This window comes from Vanessa cardui, chromosome 15 (assembly GCF_905220365.1).
Source record: "Vanessa cardui chromosome 15, ilVanCard2.1, whole genome shotgun sequence".
Classification (NCBI taxonomy): Eukaryota; Metazoa; Arthropoda; class Insecta; order Lepidoptera; family Nymphalidae; genus Vanessa; species Vanessa cardui.
The window spans coordinates 8,690,312-8,708,742 of record NC_061137.1 but is presented as its reverse complement, the minus strand read 5'-3'; the positions used below and the strand labels follow the sequence as shown (position 1 = coordinate 8,708,742).

The 18,431-nt window shown below is 30.4% G+C and overlaps 3 protein-coding genes across 4 annotated transcripts; 2 read left to right on the top strand and 1 right to left on the bottom strand.

Annotated features, from left to right (window-relative positions):
- The first annotated feature begins 835 nt into the window (after positions 1-835).
- On the top strand, positions 836-3,273 carry LOC124535637 (general odorant-binding protein 19d-like). Its single transcript, XM_047111912.1, has 5 exons — positions 836-952; positions 1,187-1,354; positions 1,976-2,093; positions 2,425-2,510; positions 3,189-3,273. The coding sequence occupies exons 1-5, from the start codon at positions 839-841 to the stop codon at positions 3,207-3,209; spliced, it is 507 nt and encodes a 168-aa protein (XP_046967868.1). The 5' UTR covers positions 836-838; the 3' UTR covers positions 3,210-3,273.
- A 2,874-nt stretch (positions 3,274-6,147) lies between these two features.
- LOC124535565 lies at positions 6,148-10,498 on the bottom strand. The gene is made up of 5 exons (XM_047111813.1): positions 10,144-10,498; positions 9,450-9,598; positions 8,307-8,385; positions 7,780-7,989; positions 6,148-7,400 (listed from the first exon to the last, which is right to left on the bottom strand). Exons 1-5 carry the CDS (start codon positions 10,441-10,443, stop codon positions 7,305-7,307), a joined length of 834 nt encoding a protein of 277 aa, XP_046967769.1. The 5' UTR covers positions 10,444-10,498; the 3' UTR covers positions 6,148-7,304.
- A 486-nt stretch (positions 10,499-10,984) lies between these two features.
- On the top strand, positions 10,985-18,318 carry LOC124535760 (nonsense-mediated mRNA decay factor SMG9-like). 2 transcript variants are annotated; one of them, XM_047112081.1, is made up of 9 exons: positions 10,985-11,103; positions 11,165-11,232; positions 11,309-11,534; positions 11,878-12,012; positions 12,378-12,641; positions 13,489-13,705; positions 15,069-15,254; positions 16,458-16,624; positions 18,041-18,318. In XM_047112081.1, the coding sequence occupies exons 2-9, from the start codon at positions 11,197-11,199 to the stop codon at positions 18,241-18,243; spliced, it is 1,434 nt and encodes a 477-aa protein (XP_046968037.1). In that variant the 5' UTR covers positions 10,985-11,103; positions 11,165-11,196; the 3' UTR covers positions 18,244-18,318. The 2 variants fall into 2 exon arrangements, with proteins under 2 accessions (XP_046968037.1, XP_046968038.1); XM_047112082.1 differs by having other exon boundaries at positions 10,996-11,103; positions 11,181-11,232.
- Positions 18,319-18,431: the final 113 nt, after the last annotated feature.

The following is an 18,431-nucleotide window of genomic DNA, read 5'->3' as shown; positions in this document are numbered from 1 at the left end:
AATCTACTACTTATACTAGTTTGATATCTATAAATTTATAAAGCATACAATAATGGCCCATTTGAAACATCAAGTTACAAGATTAAAAAGTTAGGCTACTCTTTAAGCAAATGAAATAAAATTTGTATGTTTGTTAATTAAAATAGAAATACTTGTATTTAAAAATACTACACCTGAATTTCGAAAGCAAAATTTGTTTTAACAGCTTATTCACTATTAAGAATATAAACACAGCTGTTTATGTAAATGTTAATTCAAAAAATAATAAAATACGAATTGCGAAGTTCAGTGTCCAAATGCGTACTCTATACTCCTATTATAAAAACATTATTACTATTATGATTGTAGAGATCCGTTTAATAATAACAACGAAACAATTACCTGACATTGATAAAAATGATGATTTATATATAATAATCATGAGCAACAATGATCTAATTGTCTGCGAAAACAATGAGTAGATTAAAACACCAAGTTGTATATAGTAACATTAATTATATTAACGAATATAATGGTTTTAAATGAATCCCCCAAACGCATCATCAATAATCTGACCGCAGTAATTTTCTAGACGTAATACTTTAATTAAGCTATACTATATTTAATATAAATAATTAACCAATTAATCTTTGGAAAAAGATGCAAAATCTTTGGAAAAAATTTCCATCCACACGGTGGTCTATTACTAATTTCCATCACAACGGAATACACATAAAGGAAACATATACGCACAAACGAAAAATGTAAACGCCCTCGCTGAAAACAGTGTTCTTAATCACCAAAATATTAAAACGACATTATACGCAAAACTATTGTGTATAACGATCCCCGATTAAAAATGAAACATATAAAAAGATTTTCGATAGAGTATCCAGTTAGTTATCATTCAATTGCAAACAAAATGACAACTTTAACGTTTTTATTTACGTGTTGTTTCATCGGAATCGCATTTGTAAGTATAAAATTTCATAATATAATGTTCAACATTTTGTTGGTTCCAGAGATCAAGGACAAATAATTTTTCTCTTTAAGTTGAGTAGAGGTTAATATAAAACAACCATGTTTAGGATAATTAGTAAAAAGTAATAAAATGTTCGGAATCGCGTTGTCTTTGATTTAACATTAATATTACCAAAATGAGCATGATAATGATTTTGATACAAATATATTTTGCTTAATATTTCAGGCTCGATCTGACGAAGATATAAAGAAATGGTTCATCATGCAAGCGTTGGAGTGTAGCAAGGAGCATCCAGTCTCCGGAGATGAAATAGAATTGATGAAAAATCATAAAATCCCCAACCACCAGAACGCCAAGTGCCTCGTAGCTTGTCTTTTCAAGAAAGTTGACTGGGTAAGCAATTGTCATATTAGTTATTTTTAGAGATTCGACGAATATGTCCATAGTTAGGTTACGGCCTGAAAATGATAGACTGATAGGCAAAGGCCTCTTCCCCCTCCTCAAAGTCTTACAGCTTGAGGTAAAGTGATGCAGCTTTTTAAACCACGCTGCTACAATATCAACTGGTGGAAGGGTAGCGGAACTGCATCCAACTCATGCTGGTTTCCTCAAGGAACTTTCATTCACCGGCAAAGACGAAAATATTTAATAAGCTTCGGTTAAGACTCACATGTTCTAACTAAAGGATCATCTCGACTCGGCTATACCCTAGTCTAGTCTATATTTTGTGGTGTTATAAAAATTCATTATATTTAATAATTATTTAGTAATTTAACATAAGTTTAACATAACAACATTTTTTATCATACACAATACGCTTAACAATCAATTAAAAAAAATCTATAGCCTTGATTATGCTGAAATAGCGATGCTTTATCGTTCGTTTTGGTTTCATAATAATAACGGTAGTTTAATGAAATCACATGGTGTAGAATTATTCCCGTTGTGATCTAATTTTTGTGCAAAACATTCAAATATAAAATATACTACATAAATACTTATATCTTATTTCAGATTGACGATAAAGGTATGTTTAACGATAAAAATGCATACAAGATGTCTGAAAAAGAGTACCCCGGTGATCAAGCAAGATTGGATAATGCAAAGAAGCTGTATGAAACTTGCATGTCAGGTAATTTTTTTAGTGTTTAAAAAACAAAACAATTGTTACATCTAAACCTAATTAAAGTATTCATTCCATTGGTTTGATTGGATTGACTTTGTAAGGATACTACATATGTCCAGCAGTTTTAGCTCGCTTGAAAATGTTCGCCATGACCAAAATCGATCTGAACAAAATCAACATCCTATTTCATAATAACATAGACTATCGTTACGTGTGTACGAGTATAACATAAAATACATATGATAATGTATAACTACATACTAGTAATGTAAAGTATATTACTTACAAAAAAATATATTTATAAGCTACAATTTACACATTATTAATTGAATTACAGTGAACGAGGCGTCGGTAGGAGACGATAAAGAAGGTTGCGAGAGGGCAGCTCTACTGGCCACGTGCTTGACTGAACACGCCCCAAAAGTAAGCCTAAATTCGTAACATTTGTTCTCGTATATTCTGGTAAAAAAATGAAAATTCTACATACTGAAATTATTTATTCTCATAAAATGAATAAGAATATAATCAACCCTTTCTAGAAAATCGACAAGCACAATTGTAATTAACTATATATGAGATTGCTTAGTTTCGAAGGTATTATGTAACTAATATTTACAACAAAAGTCAGTCAACAATTTACAATACTAAGATATTTTTTCTACCGACAAACTTTACATTAATGTCAACTGTGCTATACTAAATAGATAGATTCACTAACAAAGACAAGCTCCTCCACATTGAATTATCGACATTTCAATAAAATACACTAAAAATAGAAAAATCAAATTTGCATTGTTTTGCTGTCTTTACTCGTATACGTCTCACGCACACTAAGACCTATGACATCTTGTAAGCACAAGCACCATACTAATGTACACCGATAGTAATTTAACGTGAAAAGGGACGCCTTCATAAGTGAATATGTTTGTATGGTTTGCAAAACATTGACGCGTTTGTGAAAAATTTACAATTTATGCAATACTAATATTATTGGCAGAGGCGCCCATTTTATTTGCTTTTAGAAAAGTAAATAAAAAAAATATTTATTTATATCTAACTAATCAAATGAAACGACGGTAACGTATTCATTTTTTTTTTCAGATGGGATTTATAATTCAATAGTCAACATACACCGATCTTCGTACAACTAGTATATACTTGAGATTCTTCTAATAATCCAGTACAAATAAATTATGTATATCTACACAAATGTTTCATTTGATCACTAGTTATTATTTATTTATAACACGTTACTACATTATAACATACAGCATACTATTCAACAATATTACACCCAAAATTTTGGCATATTTATTTACATAACATCTTGTGAAATAAAATAAAAATGTTAACGTAAAATGCTCAACTGATAATGTTGTCTTAAATTTTAGCGATTATTACACATTTAAATAAAACTAGTTATTACGGGTAGACGAGTAGACTACCCGTGACCACGAACGCTGTAAAGTGCTCGAAACGTCGGGATGTCCAAAATAATTAATATACGCGATTAAAATCCGTAATAACTAGTTTTATTTAAATGCTCAACTGATTCCAACTTTCGAATACTGCTGACTGATCCAGAGTAATTTTAACACAGATAGAGGTTTTGTTCAGTCAAATAATTTTTTGAAAATAAAATTACCTTTTTTACAAGACCCTCTATCTCTAATTCAATACTAAAATCACTAGTACTTTTCCCCGTCACGTGACACATATTAATACAAATAAATAACAAACATACCTTAAACTATAACCTATGAAAGACATGAAGCATACCACTGCAAGCCCAACTCAGCGCCAGCATGATTCACCATCTGAATAAACAGTATTACGAAAAAGGAAAGAAGAAAAAAGATGATATTATATTTTATGATTTATTGAAAAGGTTTAACACAGACCATGTTTATTATTTGTGCAAAGCGAAAGTATAAAGTTGGTGTGAATATAAAACAATGTATAAAATCACAAATATATATATTTACTCTTAAAACACTTCAAAATATAAATGATCAATCAAACAGTATAATATAGAATAAAAAAAAAACATTATTCAAAGATATGTAAGACGAGAGATAGTAAAATGTACTGCCACACAATAGAGGCCAATTTCGAATTTTGCATGAAAAATATACCTTTACTAAAATCTATACGGCTCAATAAATGGGATCGTTGGTCGAGATAACTACAAGAATTTACCTTCACAATATTTTACTGACAAACAAGGACAGACTCGATATTAGTCTTTCTATTTAATTTACGAATTTCAAACTCAAACCCAAAATCTAATAAATCTCATAATTACTAAAATGTTTATATCTGAACATCATTAGTAGCAGTTACGACCTTCTTTGTCCTGACAGCAATATATTTGTATAAATGTTACACATTGCAAAGAGTATAGTAGAAAAAATAATAGGTAGAATATGTGAAAAAGCAAAAAAACTCAAACAAAATTATGCTTTTAAATATTGGGTAATACATTTCAAATAATTTGTTGGCACATTATAATTAAAATACACTACAATAGACATGGTAAACAAGATTAAATATACCTTTAACATTACTTAATCAAAAAAGGCCTGAACCATACATAATCATTTTTTTTAGCAAAAGAAAGATTCATATATATCTAAATTACTATTATATATGTAGAAACTATTTATAATATTGACCACAGATAAAGAAAGATGACAAATAATAAGACAATGCAAAAGATCCCACAGAGTATTAATAAACTTGTTTATATATGAATGCAATTAGCATACATATTAATATGTTGATATAAAATATAACATAATTGATACATTAATGTCCACTATACATATAATGATATAGGCATTGGAGCCATATTAGCTTATTTCAAACTTTTATAAAATATTTTAGTTCTGTTTTTAAATATATATATTTCTATAAGTATGTTATTATATGCAATAATTAAGTTGGAGTTTATGTGAGAGTTTATCTTATTATTAATAATATCGATAATAATGTGATATAATTACATAATGGTTAAGGAGTTAGCTTGTAAATTTTCTACATTATTTGCTTATATGGTAGACATTATTATTTAATAGTACCGTTAGGAACAGATAAAATAATCTGTCAACACATTCAAGCTATCAAAGTTAATTTTACAATTAAAATTTGTATTATGCCTCGTGAAAATTAAAAGAGAATCTTGGATGTCCTCATGGATTTTTCGTCCTTTCTGGATGATTCCCGAGTTAATGGAAGCCTATCTACTCCATGGGTAGATAGATAGATAGATAGATAGATAGATAGATAGATAGATAGACAAATATGATATTTTATTATTTTATCAAAGAAGCGTTACAAAAAAAATTGAGCAAATATATTTAAAACAATCAGATCATTTATCGATATGGAAACATTAGGCAACCGTGTATGGCAATCCTTGCCAGTTCCTTAACCATAAACCATGTTTTTTATGCCACGATATACAGATATATTGTTACTTAAATATAATAGCATTTTTTTGGGTTTTACAATAATTTGAATAAATAATGTGCCACCAACATAATTCATCCATAAAATTCTACTAATAACAGTTACAACTACAGTATCATGATTAATGTGTTCATGATTTATAACATCAAGTACACTCACTACATAATATACATAAAAATTTACACATTTATACTACAATTAGGTCAGAGACGTCGCTTCGAATTTCAAACGATATTGGAAATGGTAAAACTAATCAATAATAAATTAGGCTGTTATCGCATAAACGGCCACGCATATTCATTATATACCCAGAATAACTGTTTGATTAGAGAACACTTGTTTTTTTTGCGTTTTATTGTTGTTTGTACAGCCTATAAGCCAACTTCAACAAACTGTCCCAATACAAAAAGGATTACTATAAATCAGACAGTTAGTTACCGGGATTATAATAAAGATTCTATTTTATATTAAAATTAAAGTATATAATTTGGAATACTACAGTTCACTTTTTTACGTTTTTAGGCGGGATAATTGTTTTTATTTACGTCTTTTGTTAAACAAGAAATTAATTGGAAAGTTATATTTCTCATTCATAACTATTATTAAGTTCATATGTTAGATGATGTTAACTAATTAACTACTGATAAACAGTGCACTTCATTACATAAATGAAAGAAAAAGTTACAATTTCAGTCCGAATTAATACGATAATTTCTTATGTTTTAAATATAAATTTTAATGAATTAAATTCATGCTATCAGTTCAATAGATTTAAAGTCATAAACAACAAACGCACCGTACATGAAGAGGCTTGCCAAGTCTGCCTTTGTCGTAATATCATCATGAAATGAATTGGTATAATATCCATATAATATCATCATTATGCGTCCTTAATATCAGATTTATTAATTATTCTTTAGCTAGTGATTTTCCGCTAACATTATAAATATATATAAAATTCATATTTATATTATAAATTTATTAAGCTTGTTATTTATCTAGAGATTCTTAAAGGTGTTTGTATATAGGTCTGCAAAAATATCATCGGCTATCCGCCAAAATTTTAAAATCGATTAATGATAGTTTTATGTTTTAGTAAAATGGCAACCCTTAAAAATAAAACATTTAACATTGTCATCAGTCCTCACACTAACTGCCAGTTTCTTTGATAAGTGACGTCAAATAACGAATCCAACTAAATACAGAATGCCCATTGGTCATTGGGCTTTATCTACCACTAACTAATGATCATTTAGGTTAAAGATGTACACATGTAGGTAATGCGACTCTGATCAGCGTTTCAGTTGCTGCATGTAAATCTAAAGACATTTAAAGAAGAATTCTAAATTTAAATTGTATACAAAATATAGGTTTTTTAAATTATGTTATTAACGTGTTTTAAGCAACATTGAATGCAATGCCGAATACAGTCAGCAAAAACTACAATATTTTGTTTTACTTAGTTATTGATGTTTAAATTGAGGAATATAATATCATAGTTTATGAATATTTATTATATAATGTATAAAAATTATTCTACTTTCTCTATACATATTTAAGCTTTTATTGTAATACGGTTATTACATAACGCCACATTTATATTGATCCCCACGTGTTGCAGCGTCAGAAAAACATAATAGCGGCAAGACGTAATGTTTTAATGTTTAAGTCCATGTTTTATACTGTTACACGATATTACTCAATCAATACAAGCTGACCTTCATTGAGGGGGTCTTCGCTCTGATGTTATATGCTGTCGTAACTGTTCGGGTCTGGTGACGTCACGGGGCCGGCGCCGCGAGTTGGCAATTTGAACCCATTGATTGCAAAGGCCCAACCATCCTGCAAAGAAGAGGTAGAATGTAATCTGTCGTCATAGTAAATATTGCTCAATATATTGCTGGGCTAAAGGCCTCCTCACCTTTTTTTTTGAGGAGAAGGTTTGGAACACATTCCACCACGCTGTTCCAATGCGGGTTGGTGGAATACACATGTGACAGAATTTCTAAGAAATTTGTCACGTAACCTGCACGTGACAAACTCCTCACGATGTTTTCCTTCACCACGAGATTAATTATAAAGACAAATTAAGCACATGAATCAGCGGTGCTTGCCTGGATTTGAACCCGCAATCAACGATTAAGATGCACGCGTTCTAACTACTGGGCCATCTCGACTCATATAAATAAAAAATTTAATGCAATCAATAAAATAATCATACCTTGACTAGATTCGGTAAATCTGACCAGAAAGTCAAGTTAGGTACAACTTCAATCCCTGTTGCACCCATTAAGAATTTCTTAGTGCATATTCCAAGAACAAGGTATAATATCACAAATGAGAATAATATTATGAGCAAAGTTGAACCAAAGGAACGTCCCTCTTCTTCAAGAAGTTTCAGGCATGCTTGTCTTGAATAAAATGAAAGTACCTGAGAAAAAAAATTTTTTGGGAATTAGCGGAGCTAAACAAATTATTATTAATGAAAGATAATTAGGTAAAAATAACTTTGAAAAACCACAAAAAAGAAAATGTTTATAATGATGCTGACACTTTCTGATAAAAGGCACAACATAACCATATTAATTATAGCAATTTGGTGTATCTGATGAGTGGGTAGTCCTACTCAGATGGGCTTTCATAAAGTTATCCCACAAAGTAATAATCAAATCTAAGTAAGTAAATATGTTTTAGTATTTGTGGTTATAGCTACTAATTGTTAGAAATATCTTTTTTTTATCAACTTACTATATTGTCTGGATCCACAACTGAAACAACTTGTAACTGGTCATCTGTTTGAGCACATACTAACGTAACAAGGGTCAACCTGCACAAAATGAAAATTGGTAATTAAAATAACAATATAAGGAAATGTATGATTTTTGACACATATACTATTACAATAAATGCAAAAGTAACTACTGTTTGTTTCTCTGTTGTTCTTTCATTGTCATAGTACTGAACCAAATTTGACGAATATTATATAAAGCAAGCTTGAACCACTAGTTTTTATGCCTAACACATGATAAACAACTCTTTAAATGCCGGTGTAGGCGCAGGCGATAGCTACTAATATAATATTCAATGAACTTATTTAGTGCCCTGTTACTGAATTAATATTTATGCATCTTTTACAAAGGAAAACAACAATACAAGATTGATTTATATCCCTAGAGGAACAATAAATAGGTTACTGTTCAAAGACATTTTCAAAAGGTGAATGAAAATCATATCAGAATAGAATTGGAACTCAATTTTACAAATGTAATAGAAGAATACATAAAATAAATATGAACATATTATACATTATCTAAAAAGTTTTGATTAAAATTTAAGTATTATTTTTTAAATCATTAATGACCCAAAAACAAAATAATTCTATCAAGAAAAAAGAAAAGGTATCATTATTGATAGGTACATGAAATGTGGAACTTACTACAACCACAAGAATCAAAACCTGTTTCAGTAATTATTCAAAATTGTTCAATGATGACTTTGGGCCAGATATTAATTCATAAAACCAGTTTTTCTACTTGTGTTTCTTTCTATGAATATAATAGAGTAGAGAATCTTGTTAAATACATATTTTAAGTTACACTTATAAAGGTTAACGTAAAAAAATTAAATTAACTTATTGAAATATTAAGTTTTATTTTTAGTATCCTTATATTTAATGTAAAGACTATACATAAAACTTATACCAAAAGATGGTGAGAAATTTGGGGAAAGTTTTAGTCTGTAATATTATTATACAATTAGCTGCATTTTGAATATTTACCTACTTTAAATTAAAACTATTATGTTAGTTCAATTGGACTTAAAAAACAATTGAAAACATTACAAGTTACACATTAGTAGAGTTACTGTTATATTATGTAATTTTATACTTACGATGGACCGTTGAAGTATGTAATTGATTTCCCATCAGCACTAAACTGAGAAACATTTGTTCGTCCTAGGAATTCATAATTACCTCCATCTGTTTTAAATGTATCTGTTTTATTGGCAACTAAATCCAAAGTTGTTTTATGTCGACATATCTGAAATAAATGTAAATGACCTTATGAATTTTATATTACACTTATCGTTCAAATTGTTTGTTACATTAGTATTTGTATTTTTCAATATTTTAATACAATACTTATAATTTAATATGTTAAACTGATATAAATTTTATTTCTGTACACATTTTATACCTTTTAATTTTCAATAAACTGTGGGTTAACTTATATAATTTATAAGCATATTATACAATAATAGTAATAAGTTTTTTTTTAAGAAATGTTTCTGATCTATTTACTGAATCCTCATTGAAAATCATGAAAACAAAGCCATACCAGCTACTTTAACTGATTCAAAAATAGATTGCTATACAGCCATATGTGTTTTTTTTTTTGTAACATAAGAATAAAATGGTCATATGACATTATTTTGTTATCATCACAATCATCCAATGACTTTCAATGTTAAGATACTAGATAACAATCTTAAAGTAGGAGTACAAATTTAAGCTTTTTAATGCAATACATATAAATTAAGATAAGGATGAGCAGAAGAAAAATAAACTAAATGCAATGTTTCTTACCGACAATGGCTTGTCACATGAATTATTCGTTGCAGTACTGTTCACTTTAAGCAACACATCAGTGCACGGATGATAGAAGTAGGTACTCAATTCGTACTGTGATCCATTGTTCTTTAATTTATATGATTGCGTAGAATAAAACGTTTCTTTAATAGTAAGCGATAAGTCAATACCGGTACCATTAGAAAATTCACACGAGCAAGGACCTTTTGCTACACATACGTCCTCAGTATGTACTGTTTTTAATAAAAACACAAAAAAGAAGATCGACAAACAATAAATATTATTTACGCCGATCATTTTCGATATTACTATTTTTACCTAATAAAATGACAATCATAAATCGTATCTGCAGTGTAGCCAAATTTTAAAATGTCTTAACTTACCCTACAAAAAAACTTTATTAGGAATCTACCTGAAATAATTAAAAAATGAAATGTATTTTTTTTTGTTATAAACGTTGTTGCAAACCTTACTTTCATATTATTAAACATGAGAAGAAAAACATTAAATTATAATCGGACAAGCTGTACATAGTATAAGAAAAAATCGTTTTCGATCGTTTTACCGTACGAATATATCTTTAAGACAATTCACTAAATGTTATACTTATTGTACCCTTAAACGTATAATAAATACATATTATTTATTTCAACTTTCCCAGTTGAAAAATAATTACTTTGATCCTTGCATAGTTGTAAAAACTAAAAAGTATTATTGTAACCGTGCAAAACAATAGCTAGACTCAAACTAGACTGTATCATATCAGATCTTTGCATTGTTTTCAAAAAATTAAGAAATTAAGGAATTTTATAAGAATCGTATGAACGACGAGCGTATGACTTTGATAGTTGCCTATGAATATGAAATGTGAATGCCAATTGAGACTGACAGAAAAATGAAATTAATTTTATTGTAAAGTTGTTGTTTACACTTTACAGTCAGTCTGCCAAACAATCGGTGTTAATATAAATAAATATGAATTTAATTTAATCTTGTTAATATACTTTACAGTCCATAGTTGTTTGTTATTTTAGCAGATCGTTGTTTAGAATGGCTGACAAAAAAAAGAAAATTATAACGACTAAGGTACTACAAAGAGTAAAATGATGCGCTTGGTTATCTATTAATAAATAATAATTATTTCTACAAATTAAACTTACAGGATCCTATAACTACCCCGAGGAGGCCAGTAATTTTAAAGTCCGATCGAGATGTTTCAAAAGATCAATCCAAAGAGAAAAACGAAAAGGACAAGCCACCCACTATTATCTTAAAAACTCGTGAACAGAGTACTCCAAAAGAAGAGAGGCCACTAAGTCCAAAGACACAAGCAGACATTGAAAGCCCACATCCATCCAAAATAACTCAAAATGATAAGGAAAAGAAAGGTTCGTTTCAAAACATGTCCGATTATCAGATTTTGATGCTAATATATAAGTTGTTTCCAACTATTAATTATGAATGTGTTACTTCGATCTGATAATGCTATTTACCTATATTTTCGGTATAGGATTTGAAATGGCAGTTTCTTGCCAAATATAACTATCAAAGTCATAAAAAAGTATGTATAAAGATCTTTTCAAAATCTGTCAGCATATTACTTACTTAAAGTAATTCTTAAATAAAATTAATGAGAAATTTTATGTGTCTATCTGTGAAGTATCCATCTTTATCTGTATAAACTAGAAATGTTTAATATTCATATACAATAATAAATGCTTTTTTTTTTAGATCTAAAGTCCAATGCTGTTTTCAAATTGATGACGGAACCTGTGAAATTACTAGATGAGAATTTAGAATTTAACAGTGCAGCTCTTGAGTTTCTCAATGATTCTAATTCCAATTATTTAGTGGTCGGAATATTAGGTATGAACATTTTATTATTCAAAATATTTTATACAGTTAATAAATTCCTTTTTAATAATCTTAAACATTCAATAAAAATATTATATAGTTTTATTAAAATGTGCAAATTTCTGTAATAAACAATATACGTGGTAGGACATTATGAAAGCCTGTCCTGGTAGGTACCAATCATCATATATTCTACTGCCAATAGCAGCAATACTTAGTTTTTTTTAGTTCCAGTTTAAAGCATTAATCAGTTTTACAACAGGCAAAATATCTTAATACCCTAGAATAAATAAAATATTGTCTATAACAACACCCTAACACATATTTTTTTACATTTATGTTATGTTTGTTTTATAATATAATATTCTCATTTACAGGAACTCAGGGTGTTGGCAAATCTATGATTTTAAATTTAATTGCCCAAAATGAAGTTGGAAGTGACCTATGTACTCAAATACTACAATCTCATGAGGTTCCTATAGAGCCTACACTTGAATTAAGTGAAATACCAGTAGAAAATCAATTAGAAAGTCTAAGCTTCTCAGAAACACCTGAAGATAAACCACAAGATGTTCGTAATATATTTAAATTTAAAATGCAAGACATAGAATATATAGAGCGAGGTGTTAACTGCACAAAAGGTATTTTCTTAATACATATATGGGTTGTACCACATCAATTTCCAATAAGATCAATATTTGTGATACATAATATATCTGTAATTGGTATATATTATGTGTAAATGCAATAGAATCGAGTCGATCGAGATGGCCCTGTGGTTATAACACGTGCATGTTAACCGATGATTGCGAGTTCAAACCCAGGCAAGCACCGCTGTTTCATGTGCTTAATTTGTCTTTATAATTCATCTTGTGCTCTGCAGTGAAGGAAAACATTGTGAGGAAACCTGCATGTGACAAATTTCATAGAAATTCTGCCACATGTGTATTCCACCAACCCGCATTGGAACAGCGTGGTGGAACATGTTCCAAACCTTCTCCTCAAAGGGAGAGGAGGCCTTTAGCCCAGCAGTGGGAATTTACAGGCTGTTGTTGTTCTTGTTGCAATAGAATACTCTTTATTATTTATATTCTATAATATATTTTCTATAATAAATGTTTATTTATTTATGTGTTTTACATCTATTTATGTAAATAGAAAAGCTTTTCAGCCTTCAAAATTAAATGGTTTTTAAGATTTTATATACATTTAGTGAATAACAAAGTTGTACTGTAACTGTACTTGGTGGTAGGGCTTTGTGCAAGCCCGTCTGGGTGGGTACCACCCACTCACCAGTTATTCTACCGCCAAATAATAGTACTCAGTATTGTTGTGTTCCGGTTTGAATGGTGAGTGAGCCAGTGTAACTACTGGCACAAGGGACATAAAATCTTAGTTCCCAAGGTTCTGATTGACACTGCAATATTCACTGTAATCTAAAAGCAAATCTTAAAGAACTCCAATAACATTTTGCTAATTATATTTCAGGTGTCGACATGTATATTACTAATGACCGGGTAATTCTACTAGATTGCCAACCTCTGTGGTCGCCTTCGTTGATAGAAGAAACAAGTACAAATCCCGTGACTGCAAGGAGTGCTAACATCATGACAGTTGATTGTCTCCAAATAGCTTCATATCTTATGTCTATATGTCATGTTTTAATAACCGTGCAAGATTGGTTCACGGATTACAATTTTATACGGTAGGTTAATAGAGTATAATGATTATATTAAGAATACATATGTATAGTACGACACAACTTAGATACATCTAAGTTCGGCAAATTTAAGCATCGGCCAAATTCGTAAAACCAATCACATCCGAATTGAGTATGTTATCCCAAATTATCAATATTTATTTCTCATGCGAATATGATCTTTACACAATCGTAATAACTTGCAATATCATATGACTTAATATATTCTTCAATTTGACGCGTCGATTTACATGCACTTGCTTTCTCTGACGCGAGAATCTATAGCGACGAATAGCGTCGAATGGCGCGATAGGGAGCTATTTCTATTGGTTGTGTAAATCGGCAGTAATCGGTTTTGTTTTCATTCCATTCCATTTTCCGCTGCTACATCTAATTTGTGTCATACTATACAGTGTGGATCTTTCATTGTAATACTATGCATTTATAGTTGTCAAACGTTTTGTAAATTTAGTAGTTTAGACTTTAGACAGATCAAAGTTGTTATTGTTTACTACAACATGCTAAGCAGTAATAAACACTTATACTTGATGAAACATAAAAGATTCAAACTCAGCATTACTTTTTTTATTTAGTTGTTGTGATAGTTGTATTGTTTTGTAGATTAATATTGTTATTGATAGATGATGGTGTTCTAAGGATAACACAATGATATTCTAATAAACATATATGTTATACCCATACTAAACAACAGAAAAAAGTGTGCCGCGCCGGGGACCGTTTATTATAGTTTATTTTTACATTTCGTTAAAAGTAAAAAGGATAACTTGATAAAAACAGTAAGTAAAAGGGATAACTAGATGTTTTATTTAAGCAAAACGTATTACTACGTAAAATGACTAAAGGAAAACGTCCCAGTTAGGACGTTTTCTAGTCTTCACTGTAACGTTACACGTTAATGGGACCCTCACTCTCCTTTATAAAAGTTAAAAAAATGTATTCTTAATAATATAGATGTTTAATTATTGACGTGACAATAGCACAATGATTTAGGGCCGCCTAGCGATGTAAATTCTTCACAAAAAAAAAATCTAATTTCAGAGAAATTTCTAGAAAACATTTCTAAAAAATAATCTTTACAATAAGTGTTTCTGGTCTTTGTATAATATTAATATAATCCAGTTTTGATATAATTATCACATAATTTACCTCATTTTTTGTTATAATTAAACTATCTTCTGACTGCGAAATCGCTCATTGGTGTTAGGCGGTAGGTAGTCTTTATGTTAAATCAGTGTCTAGACGATTTCTACTCCGAAACTCATCGAAAAACGTCAAACATTTGTAATATTAGTAAGGTAATAAAATATTTGAAGATGATTGCATTAAAACAAAACTTTTGTCTTTACAGTTATATCCAAGCAGCTGAGATGTTGAAACCTACCCTATCAGCGTCTAACGCAGTGAATACCAATCAAGAAAGTTCGGAGTCTACAAGTAGCGGGGAAAGTCATCCACATTTACTGATACTACATAACAGATGTCAGCTAGAAGATTTCACACCGGAAGCTGTCGAAACAATGCAGGACCTTTATAGGTAAACATTGACGATATTTTTAGGTACAAATGGTTGTGTTGTTTTATTAAAATTAATGTATTCGCGTCGGTATGGCGAACTGCAAGCCACACCTGAGAGGTATGGCATTACGCTACCGCCTACTTTTTTTTTCGACTATCTGAAAATACAAGCATTTTTGTGGAACAAATCGTTCGACACGCGTTATTTTTCCGACGCATTCGATTAACGCCCACGCGATTGGGCCGCCGGTGCGAGCGCTATGACCATCATTTTCCTTTTTGCCTTTACGTAATTAGACCCCTAAAGAACAGCCATACTGGTACAAATGACCAAATATTTTGTCATTATCATCTCCCGGTCTATAATAAATAATCATTGTATGGCACAAGAAGTAAGGATAAACCTTATAACGCTAAGTTTCAGACTCCGCAAAGTCAATGACTCCTTCCTGGGACAAGTTATCCTTTTCTATATTCAAATTCCTCAGACATTCTTAACTTTGGCGTTTCATTAATTTAAATCATTTATATTTTTTCAAAATACATTGGTAAAGGAGACATAATATTCAATACATTATTTTTTATAGACATAGATGTTAAAATAGCGTGGAGCCAATGCTTGTTGATATTTAATGTTGGAAAAGATTAAGTTTCTCGCCTTTTCCTCTCGGTAGAATCTGCATTTCAAACCTACGGTAGCTTCACTTAATATAAATTGTTAACTGAAAAATCAAAATTGCTTGTAAAAGCCTACTTGACTAACATCACATACATTACTCTGATCCCTTGTGTTATGGAAATCAGAAGTTACAACGGTACCACAAACACCCAGACCCAAGACAACGTAGAAAAGAAAAGTATGGTAATCTACATCGACTCGGCCGGGAATCTAACCCGGGACCTCAGAGTGGCGTACCCATGAAAACCGGTGTACACACCACTCGACCACGGAGGTCGTCAAATCGCATCGTGACTAAATTGCATTTTTATTTTGAGTAAATTTTTATTCCTTGTGATCATGGGCTTAATTCATATAAAAAAGGGCTTCATGTATTAAATTTTAAATTCTGCAAAATATATAGCCACCGACCCACATTGAAGCAATTTAGCTTTAAAATAAATAGCCTAAACAGCTGTTTTTTATATACAACAAACTATATATTTCTTGACCTAATTCTAGCGACCTTTCGGACTGATAAACTAGTGATTGCTTTATTTACAGGAAAGCATACCAGAGATCTAATCTTCAGCTCAATTCCGGAATGTACATGTACAGTGACACAAATAAGAATGGTCTGAATATCGACAGTGTGTGCAAGTCCTATAGTGTTCGGACATGTGGTGCTCCAATAAATCTGTTTTTGTTACCCGAGATATATGATGATTTTGGTAAGTTATTTTATTTCTATTAAAAGTTAAGGTAAGACAATTATATTGAACATAAATTAACAAGAATCGATATGCAGACAATAGCTATTAATACTAAGTGCTGAGATGCACGTGTAATTAATCCATCTGTGGAAAACAGGTAGTCACTATATGATATATATTTTTTTGAATTTTGAATAATTAAATTTAAAAAGCGTCCTACTCAAGTTAGTCTAAGTGAGCTGAGATGACCCAGTGGTTAGAATGCGTTCATCTTAACCGATGATTTCGGGTTCAAACCCAGGCAAGCACCACTATATACATATGTGCTTAATTTGTGTTTATTATTCATCTCGTGCTCGGCGGTGAAGGAAAACAACGTGGGGAAACCTTCAGGTTTCTAATTTCTACAACATGTGCATTCTACCAACCCGCATTGGAACAGCATGGTGGAATATATTCCAAATCTTCTCAATGGATGAGGAGGCCTTAGCCCAGCAGTGGGTAATTTACAGGCTGTTAGTTTTTATTTTTACTTTAAAAGTTAATTTGATTCCAATACAATATATAATACATATATAAATGTTATATATTACATTACGCTATTGCTGTCCACGACGAATATGCGAATAATATCCCCGAAAGAAACCTGTAGCGTAACCTATTTTATAATGTAGAAAGTTCTAATAAGTTGACGGGGTAGATATTAGCTATAATATAGTCTAATAGTTATTTGAAGGAAGTGTCCGGAGATGCAGGTATCTTTGTAAATTTTAAAGCAAGGGAAATGAAACAAATGAACGAATTACAATTTATTTTATAGCACTTACCTATAGACCAATAGCCCAGTCAACGAAGGCAAAATTTCACGAAATAAAAATAATAAATAAAATAAAAAGTTTTGAAATTTGGTTACAACGTTCATTCTGGCTTATTAATGAACGGGTTAAAAGTCCTGAACAATTGAAGCTCCGGAATCGGTTCAATAATTTTTTTTTTGTAAAAGTTATATTTTTATCCACAAATAGATCACGAATTTGGATGTGGAGACTGTGAACGGAAAAAATCATATTTATTACGATAAATTTTATTACAACAAACTTTAAACCCGTTCATTAATAAGCCAGAATGAACGTTTGTAACCAAATTTCAAAACTTTCGTATTTATTATTTTTATTTTACCTTCGTTGCCTGGGCTAAAGCCTAACTAATAGAATTAAAAAAAGCGCTTACATGTTCCTGCATGATATCGATATGAATTGCATATTCATATTTATAATTCCAAGACATAGGCTATAAAGTAGCGTAATCTTGCATACAATTTTCGGTCGGTTACTGAATTATTTTTCATTGCTTAGATATACGACGAGATAGTCCTCATTTTACCTTTATGAAGACAATTTGTGTGTGTTTAAATATACAGATTTCTTGTTTTAGAAAACCGCGACATATACCGCGGCCATCCCACCTTTGAAGAATTAGCGAAGCGTCTTCGATGGATGATACTTGGCGTGCACAGGCACCAAATAACTAATGTGCCAAACTTATCGGAAAAGGGATGGTTCCAATACTGCAATAAAGCGTGGGAAACGATACGAAAGTGCACATTTTTCATGGAATATGAACGGTTTTTGCCGTAATCCAATTATTCCCATAAAATATTGTAATTTTTGTATAGCTTAAGGATTTAATTAATTAAAGCATTTTATAATAGATGTCTTAGTTTTATTTTTTGTATTGTTATAATTACTTACGTCGTATATTATATGTTATTTTAATAAAAAGGAAATTTGGTATCTTTCATACAAGTATACATTGATAATTACGG